Raw genomic sequence first — 19,278 nt, forward strand, 5'->3', positions numbered from 1 at the left:
AAACTGCCACAACAAACAGTTTAGCCCTTATAAAGCTTGTCTTGTATACCTATTTACCAGAGAAACAATGTTTGTAAATTCTACCAGTGAATGCACTAATCTTTCTGTGTTCAGATATTTTTCTCACACTATCATTCATGTGTCTGCATCATGTGTCAGACGGCCCAGAGAGAAAGGCATCATAGATTGTGGAAAACTGGAGTTAATGCAGGTGACAGAGAAGGTCCCTGTGATTATAAACAGAGTCTGCAGGCACAGATGAGAAGTCACACACTCTCAAATGCAGAACTGTGTTCATTCTTTGTAATACGTGTTTTTAATGATGTGATATTATGCCAGTTTAGTAAAGCCTTACATCAAAAGCCAAATTTAACTGGTACAACACAAGATTTACAGCATTTCATACAACCCGAATTCCAGAAATGTTGGGACGTTTTTTAAATTTGAATAAAATGAAAACTAAAGACTTTCAAATCACATGAGCCAATATTTTATTCACAATAGAACATAGATAATATAAATGTTTTAAACTGAGACATTTTACAATTTTATGCACAAAATGAGCTCATTTCAAATTTGATGCCTACTACAGGTCTTAAAATAGCTGGGACGTGGGCATGCTTATCATGGTGTAGCATCTCCTCTTCTTTTCAAAACAGTTTGAAGACGTCTGGGCATCGAGGTTATGAGTTTCTGGAGTATTGGTGTTGGAATTTGGTCACATTCTTTCCTGATATAGGTTTCCAGCTGCTGAAGAGTTTGTGGTCATCTTTGACGCATTTTTCATTTAATGATGCACCAAATATTCTCTATAGGTGAAAGATCTGGACTGCAGGCCAATTCAGCACCCAGACTCTTCTACTACCATCAGAGATGCTGGCTTTTGAACTGAATGCTGATGACACGCTGGAAGGTCTCCCTCCTTTCTAGCCTGGAGGACACAGCGTCCGTGATTTCCAACAAGAATGCCAAATTTGGACTCGTCTGACCATAGAACACTTTTCCACTTTGAAACAGTCCATTTTAAATGAGCCTTGGCCCAAGGGACACGACGGTGCTTCTGGACCATGTTCACATATGGCTTCCTTTTTGTATGATAGAGCTTTAGTTGGCATCTGCAGATGGCACGGCGGATTGTGTTTACCAACAGTTTCTGGAAGTATTCCTGGGCCCATTTAGTAATGTCAATGACATAATCATGCTGATGAGTGATGCAGTGTCGTCTGAGGGCCCAAAGACCATGGGCATCCAACAAAGGTCTTCGGCCTTGTCCCTTACACACAGAGATTTCTCCAGTTTCTCTGAATCTTTTGATGATGTTATGCACTGTAGATGATGAGATTTTCAAAGCCTTTGCAATTTGACGTTGAGGAACGTTGTTTTTAAAGTATCTTTTTATGCACTCTTTCACAGATTGGAGAGCCTCTGCCCATCTTTACTTTTGAGAGACTGCCTCTCTAAGACATCCTTTTTATGTTACAGACCTGATGTCAGCTAACTTAATTAATTGCTAGATGTTCTCCCAGCTGAATCTTTTTAAAATGTCTTACTTTTTCAGTCCTTTGTTGCCCCAACTTTTTTGAGACCTGTAGCAGGCATCAAATTTGAAATGAGCTCATTTAGTGGATAAAAGTGTAAAATTTTGCAGTTTAAACATTTATGTTATCTAAGTTCTATTGTGAATAAAATACTGGCTCCTGTGATTTGAAAGTCTTTTAGTTTTCATTTTATTCAAATTTTATATTTGAATTCTGGAACATTTCCAGAATTCGGGTTGTATAAATGTTATGGTCTTCTAGATTTATGATGTACATTTTTTTTGTTGCTGTCACCAGCACTTATGACAATGTCTGCATGCTGTTCAAGAGAATTCCAGATCATGGATAAGAATTGTGTGATATTACCAGATGTATTATACTATTTAGAATGAAAGGATTTACTCATATTTGTTTACTATCGCTTGCGTTTTTATTTTGCTTTGTTTCTGTCAGAGAGAGAAATGCACATCTTGTTACACTTTAAACAGAGAAGTTATAGTCATGACCCAACTTGACAAATACGTTTTCTGCCATATCAGTACTTAAAAAGTGGCATTCACTTTTCATCTGATTGACCCATTTCCTCACTTTCTGCTGATGCAGTTGTTTCAGAGGGTCGGCTGGGGTCGTGTGTCTCTTCATGCCTGTCCTTCAGTTCCTGAAATATTTTACTACAGTGATTGATTGTTTGCTTCAGCTCCTGCAAGTCCCTTTGTACTCCCTCCAGGATGTCAAGCTTTGACAGTTTCCTGTCAATTGAGGCCAGATGTCCCTGATCGTTCTCAGTGATGCCTGAACCTTCAGAATTGATTGGAATCATGCTGCTGCATTTAGGCTCATTCATAGCCTCCTGCCACACCATCTCAAAGTAAGAATCTATAAATGCCTCCAGCTCCTCAATGTTACTGTCACCCCATTGGTCAATTAGGTTCTGCAGGTTCTCTGTTTGCATGAAATCCATAAAGGCTCTTTCTTTTGCAGTTTGAGCTGTGTAAGGTGTATTCCTGTGGTAATATGGAAGGGACAGCCCACAAAACCTCTCCTCCTGTGATTTGTTCCTGAATAATTCTTGCACATTCATTGGTTGCTCAGTTGTTGAAACATGGAATGCAGCAAGAGAACCTGTTTCAGGCCCATCTGTCCTACTCACACCAATCCATGGTTCATTTGGGTGAAACCATTCGGAGGTGTTGAGCACTACTAGTCTTTGATGAACGTTTCTGGGTAATGAGGTCCTATTTGATAATCGGATATTCCTGCAGGCCACCGCTTGATTTTCATTTGGTGAAAGGCTGGAGTCTGTGGTAGTAATTTTTGGATCACTGGATGTAGATGGGAGCAAATGCTCAGAGATCTCAATCATTTTATGCTCTCCTCGAATGTTAGTATCACCTGTTACGAAAAGAGTAATAAACACTTTAAACTTCCAGTATCAATAAATACCAACATCCAGTACCAAAAAATAAATAAATAAATAAATAAACCTTCGCATCTAATCAAGCAGTGTTGTTTTGAGATATAAACTTGCATGGTGGAAACAAGCTTCCATAGTAAAACGAGGAGAACTAATGGTAAAAATATAACTCACCATGATGGAGGTTTGTAGAGATTCTAAGAGGTGTCTTTTGCATTTCCCCAATCTGAAACTTCCCACCAAACCTGAATTCGTCATTTAACAAAAGTCGCTGAATATTCCCTCGATTTTTTGCGTTATTTAATATTTGTTCCAACACCATCTCCTCTATCTTCTGCATCAGTTCTGTGACCTTAGTGCCATTGTCTTTGATCTTATTGTTGAGAACCTGATATCTATTTCCACATTTCTCCACCAGCGTCTGAAGTGCATCTCCTTCACTTTCAATATACTGCTCCACACTGACATCACCGAGCCAGTCTCCATGTGTGAACAACACAACAGTGCTGTCCCATGCTTTCCCTCCCAGAGCGCACAGATGGTCCTCAGCTGCTTTCAGGTTCCTTAGCGTAAATGACGAACTGGCATTGATAACCAGCAGAAGGATGCAGATCCCACTGGCTGAACCAGAAACCCAGTCATGGAGAAGTTGCCTTCTGAACTCTGCAGTATATGGATACTCCGTTGTCCAGCCTGGAGTGTCAATGACCTCAACTTTTGTCTCATTGTGTACAACAGTACCTCTCATGAGGTTTTGGTTGTCAGCCTCTTGTCCATCATTACCCAAAATGCAACTTGCAGAAGATGTCTTACCAGAGTGTCTACCACCTAGGAGAAATACTCTTACAACTGAGGGCAACTGTACTTTATCTGTAAAGAGAAAGAAAAAAACTCTTACAGGATAAAGTTCGTGAAAATTCTGTCATTTACTCACCCACATGTTGTTCCAAACTAGTAAGTTTCTGTCCGTCAATTGAAAGTCCATGTGACCAAAACTTAGAAGATCCAAAAAAGTGTCATGAGCCTAATTCAGTGGTGCCCAACCCTGTCGCTGGAGATCTACCTACCTGCAGAGTTCAGTTCCAGCCCTGCTTCAGCACACCTGACTGTATTTATCAAGTGCTCCTGAACATCTTAATTAGCTGGTTAAGCCGTGTTGGATCAGGGTTGAAGCTGAAATTTGCAGGAAGGTAGATCTCCAGGAACAAGGTTGGGCACCACTGGCCTAGTCCATACAAATTTAGCAATTTAATCCAATTAATTTAAGTCCAAGATATGAACACTATAATGAACAGACATGAACAGATGAAGGGACAGAAACGTCCCAGGTTTCATTAAAAATATCTTGTTTCAAAGATGAATGAAAGTCTTAAGGTTTGAAATGAGATGAGGGTTGATTCAGAATCAAAGTTTATTCACAATCAAATTTTGTATCACAGTATAATTTATTAGATGATGCTGGAAGGTTCTTGACTTACTCTTAAAAGCTCTCAAGCTTTGTCTTCGTCTCAGCACATTTTCACGCCGGATCTTCGCCCTGTCTTCATCTACTTGCTGTTTTCTCTTCATCTCTTTAAAAAGACTCTCATCTGTTTCAAAGTGGCTTCCTGCTGTCATCTCCTTTATCTTCTCCAGTAGCTCTGTGATCTGAAATTTATTCCCATGGCTCTTGTTGTTTAGCACATGGTAGCGGTTTCCGCATCTCTCCACAAGCCACTGGAGGGCCTTACCTTCGCTTTCAATGTACTGCTCTATGGTTGTGTCGCCAAGCCAGTCCCCAAAGGTGAACAGCACTATAGAGTGATTCCAAACATCCTTACTAATGAGCTCTATGTGCTCCTCAATGGCTCTCCTGTAGATCTCTGTGAATGACCTGTCCACCCGTACCACCAAAAGGAAAGCGTGAGGACCAGGTGGACACAGGTACACACTCTTGACTATTTCCTCTTTGTCAAAAGCTGAAGAATCCTGGGTAAAGTAGTTCATCCACCAGCCAGGTGTGTCTACAACTGTTACCTGTCTTCCTGCCACTGTGAATGTTTCCTTCATGCATTGTGTGGTCCGCTTGTTTGCTGTAAAGTTTAGGTCACTTCCTGCGGCTAGAATGCTGTTTCCTGTTGAGCTCTTCCCTGAGCCCTTTGCTCCAAGCAGGATTAGTCTTATATTTTGTTGATGAGATGAGTGCACTGAAAATAAATAAAATGCATACAATAAAATATTACACTTTTGAAAATAAATGTTCCAAAAGAGGGTGTTTACACTTTTTGCTTCCCCAAAGAACTTTCGCTGAACACTTCTTAAAATAACCATTTTTTTCTTGAGAACGTTTTACAAATCTAAAGAACCTTTTTCCACTATAAAGAACCTATTGTGGAATGGAAAGGTCCTATGGATGTTAAATGTTCTTCCATAAATGCCAGTAAAGAATGTTTTGTTTTTAAGAGTGTAATATCTTATTTTAAAACTTACCCTTCAGAGATCTCTGTTTCTGTATATTTATCAGTCTTTGATGAGCCTTAAGTTCCACTTCCCTCTTCCTGTCCTCTATCTCCTGTAAAGTCTTTACATCCATTTCAAAATGGTATCTTTCATTTTCTGCCAACATTTTGTCAATTTTCCCCATCAGTTCCATTACTTGGGTGGTATTGCATGTTTCCTGGGTATCAAAAACATGAAACCTGCCGCTACACTTTTCCAGGACCCATTGGAGGGGTTTACCTGATGCCTGAACATGATCCTCAATTGATTTATTTCCTGCATTTTTGCCCTTTGTGAATAGCACCATAGTGTGACTCCAAACAGCCCCACCAAGGAGCTCAAGATGCTCTTCTACGGCTCTCCTCCTCTTTTCTATGAACACAGAATCTGTTTTCACCACAAGGAGAAAGATGTGAGGCCCTGGGTGACATATGGAGATGCTGTGTCTGATTTCCCTCCTGACCAGCTCTGGTGTGTCTTGTGCTGAGAAGTCACACCACCAACCTGGCGTATCCACCACCACCACACTTCTCCCTTGTACCTCCGCTTTTCTTTTCAGGCATGTGGTCCTTTCATAGGGGACAAACTCCTCTTGGTTTAATATAGCATTTCCCACTAGGTTCTTTCCAGAATTTCGACCTCCAAGAAGGATGATCCGCAACTTGAACCGATGCGTCACATTCCCTTGATTAAAAGACAAGAAATATCAGAAGACATTATATCATTCAAATCTCAGATTAATATATAACATGCTTGTAATGGCATCTTCCAAAATACATAGTGTTTCCCTTTCCCTCAAGCAGTAGCAGATTAATAATTCAATAAAAGGACAAGACTGTGAGACATAGTTAAAATATAAACTACACTTACACAAAGATTATACAGACCCAACTATGGCCTACACTTCTGAATCACTGCTTAAAAAGTTACTCAAAGCACTTAAGTGTGAGAAAATGTAGCCTAAGGGATAAGAGAAAAGTCAGTAAAGTTTAATTCTCCCTCCTGGAACCATTCATTATATGAACATTAGGTTAATTCAGGATAATTGAATTTTTATTCCAGTCATCTCAATGTCAAAATGTGTCCCAGTTTACCTGAATTCACCCTAGCTTTTTATCAAAAAAAAGAAAAAAAAAGAAATGGAAATATATACTTTTTTCCAAACTCTGTAATGTTTAATTTTCCAACAAACTGATCCTTATCTCTTTTCCCCTCAACAACAACAGCAACAACAACCATTAATTATAGTTTACATTATAGCTTTTATCTTTAAGGATATGTGTCAAAATAAATATAAAGAACTAAAATAACTTACTTTGATTTTGAGAAGTTTGTTTTAAGGCCATAATGGGTCATGCAGGCTTATTTTGGGTCATGCAGGAGCATTATTTTGGTTATGTTTCCAGTGGAAATATAAAGACTGAGTGAATCATGTGTTTTGGAATGTGTAATGTCAACCTATTCCATGGGTCCAAAGTTTATACTGTAATAAACCTGTGAAATACCAAAATGCCACTCCCTCATACACAACAAAGCCATATACTTTTGAAGTTTTGCTTAGTTTGTGTTTATTCAGAACCAAGTTTTCTATTCCCCTTTAATATTTATAAGGGTGTTGAATATGAAATATACTGTAACGTCACTATTGCATTTATTATTGTTACTCAGGATATCAACATGAATTTACTAATCAAACTGTGATTGTGATTGTTTCAGAGTTTGCAAACAGAGATTGATCACAGAGAGAAGGGCAACGTTCATAGCCAGTATAAATCAGCAAATCCTGCTCAAGTGAGTGACTAAATACAATACAAACAAAAAAACAGATAAGCAGCCTGACCCCATGAGAGGAAAACAAGTAATGAAGACAGGAGAGATTCCTGTGAAGAGGTCAGGAAAGGCAGCAAAGGAAGAATCTTGAAAGGAGAAATATGGGACTTTGTCTTTGATAAAGTGGACAGAATGGACAGTGAAGGTGAGACAACATGCATGCAGTGGTATAGACTGATGCTTTAGTTCTTAAAAAACATTTTTACTCCATCTTTTCCTCAAAGACACAATGAACTTCAATGGTCAATTGTCAGTAGTTATACATCTCATGAAACATGATTTGCTAGCTAGTCAGCTCCAAGGCAGGTCTATAAGGGAGCTTCTCATTACACAATAGCTAATCTGAGTAGTATATTTGAATTTCATGGGATCTTTTTGTGTTCCTTTCTGGGCATAAAAATGCTGGAGTTGTTGGTTATACTTTTAAACTTTAAATCATAGACACAAGTGTAGTCTTTTATCTAATTTTAAACAGTAATGGAGTCTAATTTTACATACATGTACATACGTTTCTTCTTTTTGTTTCTTATGTAAAATATGAATAATTATCACAGTTTTCTTGTTATCATCATTCCTAATATAATTTAAAATCTAGCCATAAGCCGTTCCCGCTCTTCTTCGCGCCTGAAGCACACCGGAAATAGTCATCGCCCCATTTCTCCCTGGAGACTGTCACTTCCGTATGATCGCATTAAGCAACACGCCGCTGCGCGATACACTAAAGTCCAAACCGCGCTTAAAAACCGGATTTATCACATCGAAATGCATATCAAAACAGGTAAGAGAGAGCTTTAAGGTATATTTAGCTCGATTTGGCTGGTTAATAGTGAGAGTGTTTTGAAATATGAAGTTGTTTGTGCTCGAGTGGGACGGAATGTGAATGAGACTTACGAAACTTTTGATTCTCGATCTTTCTAATGCCACTAGTAACTTTCTTTGTTATCATTTATATTTTTAATGATCTGAAATTATACTCAGTCGCTCTTATTTAATCCGACGTGTCGGGTTTGTTCTGCTGACCGGTGTAAAGGCGGTTGTTATGGGCGCTAATGATCCAAACACAAGCGGCCTGCTGTTAGCGTTAGCAATCTTAACACCAACATCTCCTTTAAATGTCGTTAATGCTATTCTGACTCAAATTTGACGATATAATAATGGCCTAGAAATACAAACACGTTTATTTTGTTCATTTAGACTATATAAATGCTTGCCAGTATCTACGCTTTGTGTGTTTCCAGGCTTGTGTAAAGTGCGTGAATCTACAAGAAGGCACTGAAATCACCGAACTGTAATGAGATGTTATTAATAAATGTTGTTTATGAGTAGGAAGTTTTAGTCTTAATTTCTGCCGCAGGCCTATCTGATTTTGCAGATGTGAATGAGGCGCCGACTAGAAATTTCCAGTTACATCTTGCTATGGCTCATTGACTCAAGACTCGTTGCTTTGCTTGGGGCATTTGTATGCATGTGTATATCATCTATCTATGCACTAATATCGTTGTTCAGTGGCTGGATAGGCAAAAATAATTATTAGATGAGATTTTAAAGACGCACTGTACAGCCTCAAAATAACAATTAATTGTCATTGTAAATCTTTACCAATCTTTGACACTATCCTTAAGTTCAAACTACTAATGGTAAGGTTTTTTTACCATTTAAAATATAATAAAATTTATTATTGATAAAATTATTTTATGTTTAAGTACGTACAGGTTAGAATAAGTATGTTGCTTAAATTTATGTTTACTTGAAACGGGCAAAAGTTTTTATTCAGAAAGTTCTATGATGAATGTTTTTAAAAATGTTTCACCAGGAATAATTGTTTTTAATCGGATACTAAATGAAAAATCTTATTTAGCATTTATGATGTGATTTGTCAGTTGTTGTTTTTCATTGCTACTGTGTGTTATAACTGTTTAAAATACACTCATCTGGTCATGAAAATAGCCATACGTGCTGCTATGGCAATAAAATGAAATTAATATAAAGTCACTTTTGTAAATTTAATTTAATGCAAACACCAAAATGTGAATAAAGCAGCTGGGGGAAATCGTTATAAGAGTTAATATGATTGAGATCGTCCCAAACCTTGGGTTTCTAATGCAATCTAACACGTTTCGTAACAGTTTGCATATTTTATCATTGAATAATTGCATCTGATTCTTTCATTAGGTACTTGGGAGTCAAGCAATGCAGTGTGCGAGTCCGACCCCTTGTGTGATCCAGCCGTCTTAGTGTCACCCCCTAAACCCCAACCACAGATCCGAAACCGTCGCCTCTCCCCTGGCTCTGGCAGCTGCGGTGGGGGAGGAGGGGGCTGTTCCTCTGGGATGGATAAACGTCAAGCCTCACCGAGTAGCCTGGAAGGCTCTCTGAATGGGGTGGGTCACACCCAGACCTTCATGTTGAGAGAGCGTCGCGTCCCAAACAAATCAAGAAGCTTTCGGCGTGATGGCCGGAGACCGGGGCTACGTTTGGATGAGAGACACTCCAGAACCGGTCAGAAAGAGCGATGGGTAGACAACAGCCTGTCTTTGCTCAAACCTCCACCTGCTTTCCCTGTGAAGGACAGTCCTGCCAAACTTCAGCCGACCGTCAGCTACGCCTCCAAGGTGAAGGCAGGGGGAGGTTCTGTTGCGGCTGAAGAGCCCCCTGGTATTGGTGTTTTGCTGCAGAACCAGTGGGGACTCAGCTTCATCAGCGATGGCCCGGAGGCAAATGTTCCTCAGGAGAAAACTCCGGATCTCCACCCAGTTGCGGGAGAGGTTACTGTAAAACCGGCCAATGCCTCTTCAGAGTCTCTGCCTGGTCAGGTCACGAGAGGCTCAGAGAGTTCAGAGGAGCTGCTGCTTAGCTGTCGCCACCTGGAGGAAGCATTGGAGTATCACACACAAGGTAAGGCGATACATTTAAGGTTGCAGAAGGCTTTGTTGATTGTATTTCTTAACTCACTGTAATTGTTTTTGATCCGCAGAATGGAAAGCAATATTACGGAGACAAAAACAAGGTTGGTGTTTGACTTTTTTTTTTTTTATTCATCTCCATTAGGGCTGCATGATATGTCAAAATTATCTCGATATGGCAATTGTTAAATCACACAGACTGTGATTTAATTAAATATATATGTTACCGGCTCCAGAGTGGCTCTGCCAGTCAGCATCTCTGGCTCTGTTGAAAACTCCAGACTACATGCTGCTGGCATGCAAAAGAACAGTTTTGAGTTTCATTCTCAAACCTGGCAGAGTATGGGTCAATTTTCTGGCAACCTGTCAAAAAAAGCTTGATGGTTTACCGTTTGAAAATGAAGGAATTAATACATAAATGTTGGTATTGTAATATTCAAGTAATCTGGTAAATGATCCTGTATTTTTTTCAACTAAATATCACAATGTCAGTTTTCTTCCAATATTATGTAGCCCTACTATTCATAAAACAAGCAGAATGACTATTTTTAGATAATTTTCACTGTTTTAACAGGCTTGCTTTGTTTTTTCAGACCCTGCAAAGGTTGTTTGGTACAATAATGCCCTGGAGTCGCCTGCCTAGCACACACTAACACATCTCCTCAAATACACACACACACTCGAAACACACACCCTGCACTCAGGTTCTCATCCCTTCAACGTTTCTGCCGAGACACTTTAGGACTTGTTCCCCTATGAAGATAGATGTCTTGGACTTCTCGGTTGCCTTACAACAGAGTCTGCCTCAGGCGCAGAGTCCCTCTGCATACCTCTGTCATTTTAATGGTGGAGAATCGTCTCTTTTAAGGAAAAAAGCTGCAATTTTATTTCAGTGAACTGCAGTTTTACAGTAAAAAAAAATCCCCTTTATTCCTCCCTTGTTCCTACTTGTGTGCAAGTGGTTAAATCAAGCATTTTCTGACCTGTAGTTGAACACGTCATCCCTTTCTCTAAAGACTGAGCTTGTTTTTAGAACCAAATCCAGAATGTCTTCATCAGTCTTCCCTCCGGTGATAATCCCTTTCTTGCCACACAAATTGTTCTCATGAAGTTTACAGAGGTGCCATTGGCACATTACGGCAGCACCTTCAAATGTCTATTGGTCTTAATACTGTTTTTTAATATATTTCACCCAGATTGAATGTCGGTCATAAATCCTAATAGGAATCCGTTGCTGTGTATGACCTATTTTTTTTTTTTTTTTTAAGAAACACAAATAATTTACACTGGAAGATGTTCAGAGATTTAATCGAACAGTGTTGCAACAATGAAAATGAATAAACTTGTTAAAATATTTCAAGGTCTTTTGGTTTTTGTATAAATCTATAGGAAAGAAAAATGTGGATATTTAGTATTACAGTAATCAATAACTTTTTCTATGTAGAGTCACAGGGTGTTTCAGTAACACCTGAAAATCTGCTGTATTGAATAATCTTGCTGATTTATCACTAGTACTTAATTTTAGAGCTGCCATGTTGTCAACCAGTCTAATATTGAAAGGAATAATTCACCCAAAAATAAAAAAAAATGTGCTGAAAATTCACTCACCTTCAGGCTATCCGGGGTGTAGATGAGTTTTCTTCATCAGAACAGATTTGAAGAAATTTAGAATTACATCTCTTGGTCACCAGTAGGTCCTCTGCAGTGAATGGGTGCCATCAGAGTGAGAGTCCTAACAGCTGATAAAATATCACAATCCACTCCAGTCCATCAACATTTTTTTATCAGCTGTTTGGACTCTCGTTCTGACGGCACCCATTCATTGCATACGATCAAATGGTGAGCAAGTAATGTAATGCTAAATTTCTATAGATCTGTTCCCATGAAGAAACTAACTCCTCTACATCCTGGATGGCCTATGGGTGAGTACATTGTTTTTAGGACATTTCAATTTTTGGATGAACTTCCTTTAGTGATTATGTAATTGTGAATTTAGTACTGCTTTTATACAGCACTTTACCACATCATGCATATTCAAATGATTTGAAGCTTTAGGTCAATAGGTGTTTTTATTCAGTGTTTTTACAAAAATATTAGACAATTCTCCTTTAACTGAGATATAAAACTACTTCTTGTCCCTGATGTAAAAATTAATATATGGGATCAAGGAGTACAACTTGACATTTATTGCCACTGAAATTCCTAAATAACCATGTCCAAACATCAGTCCCGCCATGTGATCTCCACTTCATCTGTTCTGTACCTAAAAAATACAATAGCCCATTAATAAATGATCACACAGCTAAACAAGAAAAAAACCCTCTTATCTCGGGTCTAGATTTAATCTCAGCATGGTTATCTGTGACAGTCTCATGTGCACAAAGCAAAATGTTTTATTATAGGAATAGTTTACCCAAAAATGAAAGCAGTGCAAAAGCGTTCTAAAACATTTATGAGGGTTTTGATGTGAGAGACAACAGGGAATAGACTTTTTCACTGGAGGAAGCGTTATAACGAATTATAGACCTTTTAAGTTTTAATGTCATTATATTGGATTTGTTTCTTACAAACACACAGCTTTTCACTTCATAAGACATTACTTGATGGTCTGGGGTCATGTGCATTACTTGTGGATTATTGTGATGTTTTTATCAGCTGTTTGGACGCTCATTCTGATGGCACCCATTCACTGCAGAGGATCCATTCTTGGGCAAGTGATGTAATATTAAATTTCTCCAAATCTGCTCCAATGTTTTTGATGGCTATTTGTTAAGTTGTTTACCTTTGTGTAATCCAGGAGTCTGACAGCTCTGTGACATGACCCGAGCGGAACATTTCCCATCCGGCCTGTGCGATCATTGCTCCATTATCTATACAAAACCTACAATTTAAGATGAAGAGATTAAAAACCACTGACACTGAATGTCATGATTTCTTTCAGCAGTAACTAATGAAAAGCCGGAAATGTTTCTTACCTCTCATCTGTGGCAAAAAGTCGAGCGCTTCTCTCCTTACACATGACCCCCATCATCTCCTGCAGTCGCAGGTTACCTGCAAAAAAGTGCATGCTTAGATGCTGACAAAACTGCAAATCCAGTCTTTGCTATGAGACGAATGTAAACAAATGAGCATAAAACACTTACAGCCGACTCCACCGACGATCATAACCTCCTGAGAGCCGCAGTGAGCCATGGCTCGTTCTGTGATCTCCACCAGCATAGCGAACAGAGTCTCCTGTCAATCACATTATTTTTAGTCACTTTTCATGATCATAAATTAATATGTCTTATTGGAAGCACAGTGAGCACAGGTTCAAGTACATACTTGTAGGGAGAAACACAAATCCTCAGGCGTACATTGACCTGTACTCAACAGTTTGTGAGCGGCATCCTGCATGTGAACATAATTATTGAAATTCAAAGAAGTGTAAACAGAATTTAAAGACATCTCCCAGTCATTCATCTCACCTCTATATAGGACAAAATCCCAGAAAATGACACATCCATACCCTTCACTGTATACGGCAGCTCTATATACTCGGTGCCCCTGAAGAATGAATATGCATATTAACATATATCAAACAAATGCTTTTACACATTATGTTAAAGTGCATGGAAACTCACTTCTTTGCCATCTGTTCAATGTTGTAACCAGGACTGGGATCATTTGATATCTGAATACAGGTGAAAACTGTCATCTTAAAATTACATCAATTTTAGATAAATGATAGGTATATTTTCCAATCCTCCACAGAAAAACTACAGAAACACACCAAATAAACATAAGGCTCTATAAATGTACTAAATTTTCTAATTAACTTATTGAGGGGTCAGAACCAGTGTGTAAGTGACATTTTTGGTGAAATGGAGATATATACATCAAATGAAAGCTCTTAATGAGCTCTTTCTGCTGGCAAAAGTACTGTCATCCTTGAGTGTACAAATTTGTATTATAAACAACTGAAATCAGTACACAAAGTAACATTTTTGTTTTGGCTCTCCTGTAAAGTTGGTGAAATGTCACTTACGCCCTTCTGGTTCTTACCCCTCGTTATTTTTAATTACTGACCTTGATGACCCTGGCGAACCGGTCAAGGCAGTTTCCTACAGCAATATCAATAGTTTCTCCAAATATTCTGTAACGGTGTTCAGAATATGCAATAACCTTTATGTTAAAAGAAATATGAAAATGTCAATGTAATTCTTTCAAGGATGTTGATATGTCTGCTCTTGATATAACTGTGAAAACAAATGTTACCATGGACCACAAAACCAGTCATAAGGGTCAATTTTTCGAAATTGAGATTTATATATCATCTGAAAGCTTAATAAATAAGCTTTCCATTGATAACTATTTGAAAATCTGGAATCTGAGGGTGCAAAAAAAATCTAAATATTGAGAAAATCGCCTTTAAAGTTGTCCAAATTAAGTTCTTAGCAATGCGTATTACTAATCAAAAATTAAGTTTTGATATATTTACGGTAGGAAATTTACAAAATATCTTCATGGAACATGATCTTAATATCCTAATAATTTTTGGCATAAAAGAAAAATGGATAATTTTGACCCATACAATTTATTTTTGGCTATTGCTACAAATATACCCCAGCGACTGGTTTTGTGCTCCAGGGTCGCAAGATTGAAATCTTATCTAATCTTCACCTCTCAACTCTTACCTGAGTATTTCCTCCACTCACATACAGAACGGTTGGGTTTTGGGCATTGGTGATCAAACGGCCCATTTCTATGTGCCCGATACAGTGGTTTACCCCCAACAATGACTTTCCCCACAACTGGGCAACTGTCCTGGCCACAATCGCCACTGTCACCAGAGGAGCCCCCATTCCAGGCCCTGTACAACAGGACATTTCTGATAAGTGGAGTAATGTGGAAAACTGCACAGTTTATAACAGGTAAGTAAGACATATTCACCTTTAGTGTACGCCACACAATCAATATCTGCAGCTTTCAGCCCTGCTTCATCTAGTGCCTCCTGGAGCACAGTGAGAATCACACTACGATGGTGCTTGGCCGTCTCACCAGGTAGAAACCCTGAGAAGATCATGAGAGAGAAATATAAAAATAGTACTACGCAAGCATGGTGCCACTTTTTTACATATATATAAAGATGTCCAATAACGATTGGTCTAATGCTCTCACCTTGGCCAGGTGGGGTGATGTAAGTGCGCCTGGGGTTTGACAGAACTTCCCCATCTCTGATGATACCCACACCAATCTTATTAGCACTGCCCTCAAATCCAATCACCACAGTCATGTTTCTGCTGGGAGGATGACACTGGAATCATTTGAGGAAAACACAGCGACACCATTACACAATGTCTACCATTTTTTCCTCAAAATCAATTTCTTTATGTTTTAATGTCAGTACTGTTTTAAAAGGTTTTTACAATTTTCAAAATTAAGTTTTATAATTTAAGTTAAATCTGTTATGTCTGTCTGTCAGAGATCTGCGACACATGCTGCCGGATAAAACAATCCAAACATTAATAACATTTATAGATTAAATTGTCGGGATTGACATGTTTTGGGTTAATTATATTAATTTGTATACTAATAATTATATATTTTGTTTGTTTTATCTCTTATTTAACACTGCTGCTCCACTCTTACCGCACACTCGCTGGTTGTAGGACCATAACAACAGCTAATATGGCTTTTACTAAATGCCTGGTGAAATTGATGGTATAACAAATTGTTAAATTTATAGAAATATATTTTAAAGCTAATATTTGTAATATACAAATTATGAATGCATGATGTTATAAAAAAAAAAAAACGTTTTAGGCTTTAGTTTTAGTCAGGCAATAACTCAGACACCTCTTCATGGAGACACATGCGCCTCATGCACATCGCTTCCCGTCCGTAGTTCTGCACAGATTCAGGTTTCGTTATAAACGCAATTAACGATTAAAGTGTTAGGTAAGAAAGAGCTATTTGTATAAAATGAGATGCAAATGTATATTTAAAGTGTTTTCAACGCGGTCTGTATAAATGTGTCTATTATAAACGCAGTGCGTGCGAGTCATTTGTTCTTATTGTTTCATTCATTCAGGCCGCATTTTTGGCCAACTTACATAGTGGCTATTGTATATTCATTCGTTATTGCAGCATACTGCAAGCTCATGCATTTTGTTTTATGCAGCTCCCGCATTTTATGTAAGTGATTTAATCACTTGTGTGCGAGCTATATACGTTTAACAGCCTTTGTTTTGAGAGGTTTGCATTGAACACATTCCATTGCGCATGTCCTTTCTTGTAGGTACTCGTGTGTGTGCTGTCAGATTCTTACGTGTGTGTGGTCTTAAAACAACTGTAAGCATGCCTAAAAGAGCCAAGAAGAATGAGGAAGCTGTCGATGGGGACACTGGCAATGGAGCTGGTACAGAGTTTTAATACTATATATAAGAAAAAAAGTTTGCATCTTCACAGAGTGCATCAGATAACATTGAGTTTTCTATCACAGAACCTGCAAAGAAAGAGAAAAAGGGGAAAGAGCCAGAGGCCCCGATTCTGTATGAAGATCCTCCAGATAAGATGACCAGTAAGGATGGTCGTGCGTCCAACATGAAGATCACCTCCTGGAATGTGGACGGTCTGCGTGCATGGGTCAAAAAGAAAGGCCTTGATGTGAGAATTCAACATACGAGACATTGATTGTGTACGGCGTGGTCCTTCTTGAACAGTCTGGCCAGTGTCTTTATTTAGTATTTGTGTGGCAGTCTATGTCAGATTGGTAGCGGTATGGAGTTTTCGATTTCTTTGTTTGTTGTCTGTTTGCAGTGGGTGCGTAAGGAGGATCCAGACGTGCTGTGTCTGCAGGAGACTAAGTGCGCTGAGAAAGCCCTGCCGTCTGAGATCACTGACATGCCCGAGTATCCACACAAGTACTGGGCTGGATCAGAGGAGAAGGAGGGTTACAGCGGCGTCGCCATGCTCTGCAAGACTGAACCGCTCAATGTCACCTATGGTATTGGTAAGTGTCTTTTTTTCATATTTAAACAGATTTCAATATAGTTTGGGCCATGTAAATTGCATAATCTCCATCTATGCAACGGTTGTGAGTTTGTTTCTTATAGTGTGCATTTGAAAACACAATGCACACAACCATGTTTCCAAATTTGTAATGAGAGTTGTTTATTAATCTTTTATCAGCAAATTTGATTTAAGGTCTCCCTGCAGTTTTCAAACAAAATAAAAGCACTGATATATTACGCAAAGATATTAAGATGGCTTTTGTAATTTGAGGTTTGTCCTTACTATACTCAAATTACTATTATTAATAGAAGTAGTAGTAATACTAGTATTTATATAGACTACTTGTTTTTATTTTACAGTACAATAGTTTTATTGCAAGGTCATATTTCCTCATTAATAATTTAATTATAATATTAATGTTGTTACTTATTAGTAGTAAATACTTATTTTATACTACAATAGTACTATTGCAATAGTTATGTATTTCTTTATTGATTTCATTCTTATGATTTTAATAATGTTAATTTTTATTACTAGTAGCAGCAGCAGTAGTAATATTCTAAAAAAATATTTTACAGTATTATAGTATTGCGATAAGCATTTTTTTGTATTTAATTATTATTGAAATACTACTCCTTTTACTACTAATATTATAATATAGCCATATTGAATGGGGATTTTTTTTTCTTTTTTGTAATGTTTATCAGTTATTTTTTTACAGTGCATTAGTTTCATTGCAATAATAATATTTCTTTATTGATGTAATGCTTATAATTGTTTAATTATAATTCTATAATTTTTAAAATCGCATTCTGCCTCGATATAGGTAAAGAGGAACATGATAAAGAAGGTCGGGTTATCACTGCTGAGTTTCCATCTTTCTTCCTGGTCACGGCATATGTGCCTAATGCCAGCCGTGGTTTGGTGCGACTCGACTACCGTAAGACGTGGGATGTGGATTTCCAGGCCTACCTGAGTGGCTTGGACCAGCGCAAGCCCCTGGTGCTGTGTGGAGATCTGAATGTGGCCCACCAAGAGATTGATCTCAAAAACCCCAAGGGTAACCGCAAGAACGCAGGCTTCACCCCCGAGGAGCGTGAGGGCTTCACTAAACTTCTGGAGGCCGGATTTACCGACAGTTTTCGGGAGCTGTATCCAGAACAAGCCAATGCCTACACCTTCTGGACCTACATGATGAACAGTCGAGCCAAAAACGTCGGCTGGCGTTTGGACTACTTTTTGCTGTCGTCCGCCTTGCTCCCAGGTCTGTGTGACAGCAAGATCCGAAACACAGCCATGGGAAGTGACCACTGTCCTATTACCTTGAATTTGGCAGTGTAGATCAGGTTTCTAAGGGCCACAAGCTTTTCAGTTTCATATACATCTGCATAGACGCATAAGGATCTAGTCCTGTTAGTCCTAGTATTTCCTCCTAGTTAGTATTTCCTTTCTAAAAACCAAATACAGATTCACATATAGGAATATGCATAGTGCAGATACACATTGAAAGGAGCCGTGGATAAATTGTTTTGTGATTTTGGTTCATTCTGCTGTTATTGGTCGCCGGAAATTAGGTTTTGACTCTAAAATATCACTAAAAGTCATAATTTCAAGCTCTCATCCCACTTTATATTTGCAACGTTTAAAAAAAAAAACTCAGACTGTTATCTAAATGACAAACCCTGCCAAACTACTGTAATAAACATAGTTTCAGTGTTGATTATAGCAAGACGTTTTGAAGCTTGTAAAATATATCGACCTATAAAGATATATGATGTGTCTGATTAGTATGAAGTTAAAGTTCTTTGGATTTTGTCTTTGGTGCTATTTTAACCTCTGGATTTTACATTACTCTCAACTTAGTGAAGTTAGTGGTGGTTAAATGTTACATATGCCACTTAGTTTCAAAAGAGCAATGATTTTGCTTATGTGCTGTTTTTTTTTTCCCCCAGCGTGTCTGTCTGTAGCCAGATTTTGAAATAAAGTAGTTTATAAAAAAAAGGATTAGTCTCTGGTTTTATTTTAATTTTAAAGTTACACCATACAAGTATTTGCTGTTCTTCGGTTGTTACTGTACAAATGTAAAAGAAGCTGATAAGAATGTATTTATGCATAACGT

The 19,278-nt window shown here is 38.2% G+C and overlaps 4 protein-coding genes across 9 annotated transcripts; 2 read left to right on the forward strand and 2 right to left on the reverse strand.

Annotated features, from left to right (window-relative positions):
- Nucleotides 1-1,952: 1,952 nt before the first annotated feature.
- On the reverse strand, nt 1,953-6,776 carry LOC306859048 (uncharacterized protein; the record flags this gene model as incomplete). Its single annotated transcript, XM_079399856.1, has 5 exons — nt 1,953-2,930; nt 3,127-3,822; nt 4,431-5,138; nt 5,422-6,114; nt 6,746-6,776. The coding sequence occupies 5 exons, from the start codon at nt 6,774-6,776 to the stop codon at nt 2,095-2,097; spliced, it is 2,964 nt and encodes a 987-aa protein (XP_079255982.1). The 3' UTR covers nt 1,953-2,094.
- Nucleotides 6,777-7,146: 370 nt separating this feature from the next.
- Nucleotides 7,147-11,520, forward strand: LOC306858338 (uncharacterized protein). Of its 2 annotated transcripts, none has more exons than XM_079398828.1 (4): nt 7,147-7,405; nt 9,433-10,155; nt 10,235-10,267; nt 10,757-11,520. In XM_079398828.1, the coding sequence occupies exons 1-4, from the start codon at nt 7,393-7,395 to the stop codon at nt 10,804-10,806; spliced, it is 819 nt and encodes a 272-aa protein (XP_079254954.1). In that variant the 5' UTR covers nt 7,147-7,392; the 3' UTR covers nt 10,807-11,520. The 2 variants fall into 2 exon arrangements, with proteins under 2 accessions (XP_079254954.1, XP_079254953.1); XM_079398827.1 differs by lacking the exon at nt 7,147-7,405 and adding an exon at nt 7,931-8,038.
- A 690-nt stretch (nt 11,521-12,210) lies between these two features.
- LOC306858707 (tRNA N6-adenosine threonylcarbamoyltransferase) lies at nt 12,211-15,839 on the reverse strand. 3 transcript variants are annotated; one of them, XM_079399371.1, is made up of 12 exons: nt 15,795-15,829; nt 15,324-15,459; nt 15,096-15,215; nt 14,840-15,015; nt 14,232-14,327; nt 13,787-13,836; nt 13,631-13,709; nt 13,488-13,553; nt 13,307-13,397; nt 13,139-13,214; nt 12,946-13,044; nt 12,211-12,426 (listed from the first exon to the last, which is right to left on the reverse strand). In XM_079399371.1, exons 2-12 carry the CDS (start codon nt 15,436-15,438, stop codon nt 12,387-12,389), a joined length of 1,008 nt encoding a protein of 335 aa, XP_079255497.1. In that variant the 5' UTR covers nt 15,439-15,459; nt 15,795-15,829; the 3' UTR covers nt 12,211-12,386. The 3 variants fall into 3 exon arrangements, with proteins under 3 accessions (XP_079255497.1, XP_079255496.1, XP_079255495.1); XM_079399370.1 differs by having other exon boundaries at nt 12,217-12,426; nt 15,324-15,442; nt 15,795-15,839; XM_079399369.1 differs by having other exon boundaries at nt 12,217-12,426; nt 15,324-15,445; nt 15,795-15,839.
- LOC306858708 (DNA repair nuclease APEX1) lies at nt 15,798-19,153 on the forward strand. 3 transcript variants are annotated; one of them, XM_079399374.1, is made up of 6 exons: nt 16,008-16,103; nt 16,237-16,340; nt 16,444-16,563; nt 16,648-16,811; nt 16,965-17,157; nt 17,986-19,153. In XM_079399374.1, exons 2-6 carry the CDS (start codon nt 16,307-16,309, stop codon nt 18,498-18,500), a joined length of 1,026 nt encoding a protein of 341 aa, XP_079255500.1. In that variant the 5' UTR covers nt 16,008-16,103; nt 16,237-16,306; the 3' UTR covers nt 18,501-19,153. The 3 variants fall into 3 exon arrangements, with proteins under 3 accessions (XP_079255499.1, XP_079255500.1, XP_079255498.1); XM_079399373.1 differs by lacking the exon at nt 16,237-16,340 and having other exon boundaries at nt 15,798-16,103; XM_079399372.1 differs by lacking the exon at nt 16,008-16,103 and having other exon boundaries at nt 16,176-16,340.
- The last annotated feature ends 125 nt before the right edge of the window (nt 19,154-19,278 follow it).

This window comes from Barbus barbus (assembly GCF_936440315.1).
Source record: "Barbus barbus genome assembly, chromosome: 39".
NCBI classification, from domain to species: domain Eukaryota; kingdom Metazoa; phylum Chordata; class Actinopteri; order Cypriniformes; family Cyprinidae; genus Barbus; species Barbus barbus.

Bases quoted from the DNA above. Each gene is read 5' to 3' on its own strand.
- LOC306858338 (XM_079398827.1), top strand. The intron at 10,156-10,234 runs GTAAGGCGATAC...TTTGATCCGCAG, and splicing joins ATTGGAGTATCACACACAAG to AATGGAAAGCAATATTACGG. The intron at 10,268-10,756 runs GTTGGTGTTTGA...TTGTTTTTTCAG, and splicing joins ATTACGGAGACAAAAACAAG to ACCCTGCAAAGGTTGTTTGG.
- LOC306858707 (XM_079399369.1), bottom strand. From the start codon at position 15,820: ATGGTCCTACAACCAGCGAGTGTGCG. The intron at 13,710-13,786 runs GTGAGTTTCCAT...TTCATTCTTCAG, and splicing joins ATTGAACAGATGGCAAAGAA to GGGCACCGAGTATATAGAGC. The intron at 13,215-13,306 runs GTAAGTGTTTTA...ACTTTTTTGCAG, and splicing joins GATCGTCGGTGGAGTCGGCT to GTAACCTGCGACTGCAGGAG.
- LOC306858708 (XM_079399374.1), top strand. From the start codon at position 16,307: ATGCATTTTGTTTTATGCAGCTCCCGCATTTTAT. The intron at 16,812-16,964 runs GTGAGAATTCAA...GTCTGTTTGCAG, and splicing joins TCAAAAAGAAAGGCCTTGAT to TGGGTGCGTAAGGAGGATCC. The intron at 17,158-17,985 runs GTAAGTGTCTTT...GCCTCGATATAG, and splicing joins CAATGTCACCTATGGTATTG to GTAAAGAGGAACATGATAAA.